This window comes from Sinocyclocheilus grahami, unplaced genomic scaffold, assembly GCF_001515645.1.
Source record: "Sinocyclocheilus grahami isolate Dianchi unplaced genomic scaffold, SAMN03320097.WGS_v1.1 scaffold1134.1, whole genome shotgun sequence".
NCBI classification, from domain to species: Eukaryota; Metazoa; Chordata; class Actinopteri; order Cypriniformes; family Cyprinidae; genus Sinocyclocheilus; species Sinocyclocheilus grahami.
Genome location: NW_015506313.1, coordinates 15716 through 19676, shown reverse-complemented (window position 1 = coordinate 19676; position 3961 = coordinate 15716). Strand labels below are relative to the sequence as shown.

At 36.1% G+C, this 3961-nt stretch overlaps 1 protein-coding gene across 1 annotated transcript in view; it reads right to left on the bottom strand.

Annotated features, from left to right (window-relative positions):
• LOC107567206 (protein kinase C-binding protein NELL2-like) overlaps positions 1-3961 on the bottom strand; it is a 38194-nt gene that overhangs the window by 19067 nt on the left and 15166 nt on the right. The window contains exons 2-3 of the mRNA XM_016252847.1: positions 1488-1610; positions 929-1024 (exon numbers count right to left, since the gene is read on the bottom strand). Coding sequence (XP_016108333.1) covers positions 929-1024; positions 1488-1610 — 219 coding nt within the window. The remainder of the gene's footprint in view (positions 1-928; positions 1025-1487; positions 1611-3961) is intronic.

Sequence of the window (3961 nt, the reverse complement as noted above, 5' to 3'; positions counted from 1 at the left end):
CTCTCTCTCTCTCTCTATATATATATATATATATATATATATATATATATATATATATATATATATATATTAAATAAATATTATAATCAATATTTATATATTACACATTTATATATTTATATATAATAAAATGTATTTAATAAAATATATTCACAAATTATAAAATAAAAAGTTGTATTTATTAATATTATATCTTAATATATGAATATTATTATTATTAAAAATACTCATATATTATTTTTGTATATGTTTGTGTATTATTTTGAATATTAAAATTATCACCAGTAAAATATGGAGTGCCACAAGGATCTGTCCTAGGTCCTCTGCTATTTTCGATATACATGTTGCCCCTTGTAGGATTTACACAAGCTTCAGTCTGGATCCAGAACACCTGAGAAGAGATGATGCAACCCCTCAGAGGACCTCAGATGATGCCAACCCTGAAACAACATACACAACTACCACATTTTGCTATAAGTTTGATTGCATCATATAATAATTGCTGTTAATAGTGTTCATCGTCTGTTTTATTACGTCTTTAATTGATTTTTCTGTACATTTCTGCCATATGTACATTAACTGACAGTCACCACTAATAAGCTAACACTAAATATTGAAGAAACTTAATTTCCTGTAAAGTTGCTTTGCAATGATTTGTATCGTGAAAAGCGCTGTACAAATAAACTTGAAATTAATTGAATTGAATACATAGAGAGCACTTCCTGTTGACTTTATGCGTATATTGTGATGTTTCTACGATATAGCTGAAGATGTGCGTTGTGTCATCCACTCCCACAGGCCACAATCAAGCACTCTTCTTCTAAACTGCAATCTCCACACTCAGGCTTTGTTCTCAGCGAGCCGTAAGAGTCCTCAGACGGGCTGGAGGAGCTGAGAGAGGTGTTTGAGATCAGAGAGAGGCTCTTACCCGTCTCGCAGTTCTGCCCGCTGAAGCCCTGCGGACACACACAGATGTTGGGAGATGCGCAGGAGCCGCCGTTCAGACAGCGGCCATCACAGAGCGCTGCAGGTCAGAGAGAGGACAGACGGGTCAGGGGACGGGTAAGAGAGAAGACAGACCGGTCAGGGGACGAGTCAGGGGATGGGTCAGAGAGAGGACAGACGGGTCAGGGGATGGGTCAGAGAGAGGACAGACGGGTCAGGGGATGAGTCAAGGCATGGGTCAGGGGACACATCAGGGGATGGGTAAGGGGACAGGTCAGGGGATGGGTAAGAGAGAAGACAGACCGGTCAGGGGACGAGTCAGGGGATGGGTCAGAGAGAGGACAGATGGGTCAGGGGACGGGTCAGAGAGAGGACAAATGGGTAAGGGGACGGGTCAGGGGATGGGTCAGAGAGAGGACAGATGGGTCAGGGGATGGGTCAGAGAGAGGACAGATGGGTAAGGGGACGGGTCAGGGGATGGGTCAGAGAGAGGACAGATGGGTCAGGGGACGAGTGGGACGGCAGATGGACGCGTGTCTCACCTCTACAGTCGGTGCCGTTGCCGGTGTATCCGGGTTTGCAGGAGCAGCTGTGACCGCCGACGGTGTTGAAACACAGAGCGTTCTCATCGCAGCTGTGCTGACCGGACACACACTCATCATGTTCTACAGACAGAAACCACAGACACTGTGAGTCGACAACAGAGCCCAAGTACTTTCATTCTGTCAGCACTCAGGAAAATCATGTGTGTTTCTTTTTCACTTAATGCCATCTTTATATAGAGATGCTTTTCACCATCCAATCAGTTCCTCACAGATCAAATCAGGTCATTAACATCAGGTATTTTTCATTAAATAATAAATATCCCCTTATTAACTATGAAATACATACCAGGTTATTATTGTTACTATTAAAAAAAATGACTTGAAATAAAATAAACTTTAACTGAAATAAAATATAAAAAACCTTAAACCTTATTTAGTTCAGTTATTATGTTATATAGTTTAAGATGATGTACTAAAATAAGTAAAACTGAAATATGATTTGTTGACAATAAACAAACATTACAGAAATAAAATTGAAAACATGAAAAAATATATATAATAATAAAAATATATAAAATATATGAATAAAACCTGTATTATTTTACTGATAATAAAATAAACCACAAAAACATTAAACATTGTAGCTTGAAATAAAATAAACTTGAACTGACTTGACTTGACATGAATGAAATTCCCTTCAAAACCACAAACAGAATCAGGTTTGCTTGTTTTGTTTTGTTTTGTTTTGTTTCATAATAGACTCTATTTTAGAAAATGTACTGACACTGAAACCATACTTTATGTATGTATATATTTATCCATTTATTTATGCATTTGTTTCACCTTTTTTACAGGGACAGTATAGAAAAGTATATATATGAACTTTGTTTTTGGATGTAATAAATCCTTTGGAATTAGGCCATGAAGAGATGAAATTTGAGTTTGTATGTATGTATATATATATATATATATATATATATATATATATATATATATATATATATATATATATATATATATATATATATATATATATATATATATATATATATATATATATATATATATATATATATATATATATATATATATATATATATATATATATATATATATATATATATGTGTGTGTATATGAGTTGATTTAACTCAATTTTGCTGTGATATATATATATATATATATATATTTATACAACAGTTCGTTCTGGTTCTCAAATCTGATATTGAGATAATGAGATATTGTACTGGTATCGCTACAGGAACGCCCTTTCACCATTTTGTATCACTCCGCGTGTTCTAGCCGGGTCTATGTTTATTTATTATTCACTGAGCTAATCATAGAGTATGTTAGTTAATATAAGAAGAAACATTTAGCTTTGCGGTCTCTCTCTCTCTCATTCGGATGCACATCTTGCCGCATTGTTGCTCACTAATAACCTCATTATTTCTCACTAATAGCCTAACTGAAGCAGCACATGCCCTTGATACCAATTCTAAAAGTGACGCATGTTTAACTCTCAACTTGAGCTTTGAATCCGTGGCGGAAGGAAGTAGTTCCGCACAAAAGAGGGTTTTATTAGGCACTCCGTAGTTTCTTGTTTAATTACACACATGTTCCGTCGAACTGTTGTATAAACGCAATATCACTCTCGTACTCGAGCGATACCGGCTCTACATCAGCGGCCTCGTGCCTCTGGCCTAATCACAGCCGCTGATATATATATGTATTTGACAGTATGAAAAGTAAAGAATGTAATTTTTTTTTATTTATTCATTCATTTAATTTAATTTTTTAACAGGGATAGTAGGAAGAGGATGCTATTTGTTTGTTTGTGTGTTTGTTTGTTTGTTTGTTTATTTGTTTGTTTGTGTGTCTGTTTGTTTATTAGGGTGGATGTTCATCCAGGCTGCATCTCTTTCTCAAGACACATGAAGTTGAGGTTAAAGTCATGAAAAGAAGCCGCGGTTGTGAGTGACGTTTTCAGCAGAGGGTTTGTATTCACTCGCATCATTAACATCAGATTATCTTCATGTATTTCTCTCTAAAGCTCATATAATGTTGCGGTTCGGTCCAGCTGGCGCGTGACCCGGCAGAGCAGTTTTTACTGACATTTGGCTCTCAGCGAGTGTCCATGTGGAAGCACCTCGCAGGTGTGGATGAAAATTATGTTTTTATTACATAAAATGCCTTCAGAGCTGTCATGAGTCCTGTAATTAATATAAGATCAGAGGGAAACGAACTCTGGCTTCATATCAAAGCAGGCCGCCAACATATTCACCAGAGCCAAGAACTGATGAATAAATAAACCGCGTCCCATATGCCTGCTTTACATTCATTAAAGGCTGAGATCATAAATAGAGATGCACCCCTGTAAACACATACTATCACTTTCAGAATAAAGCCGAAATCATATAAAATATTTAGTTGAAAAACTTAAATGAAAATGAGAAATCTTGCTCTGGCAACTAAC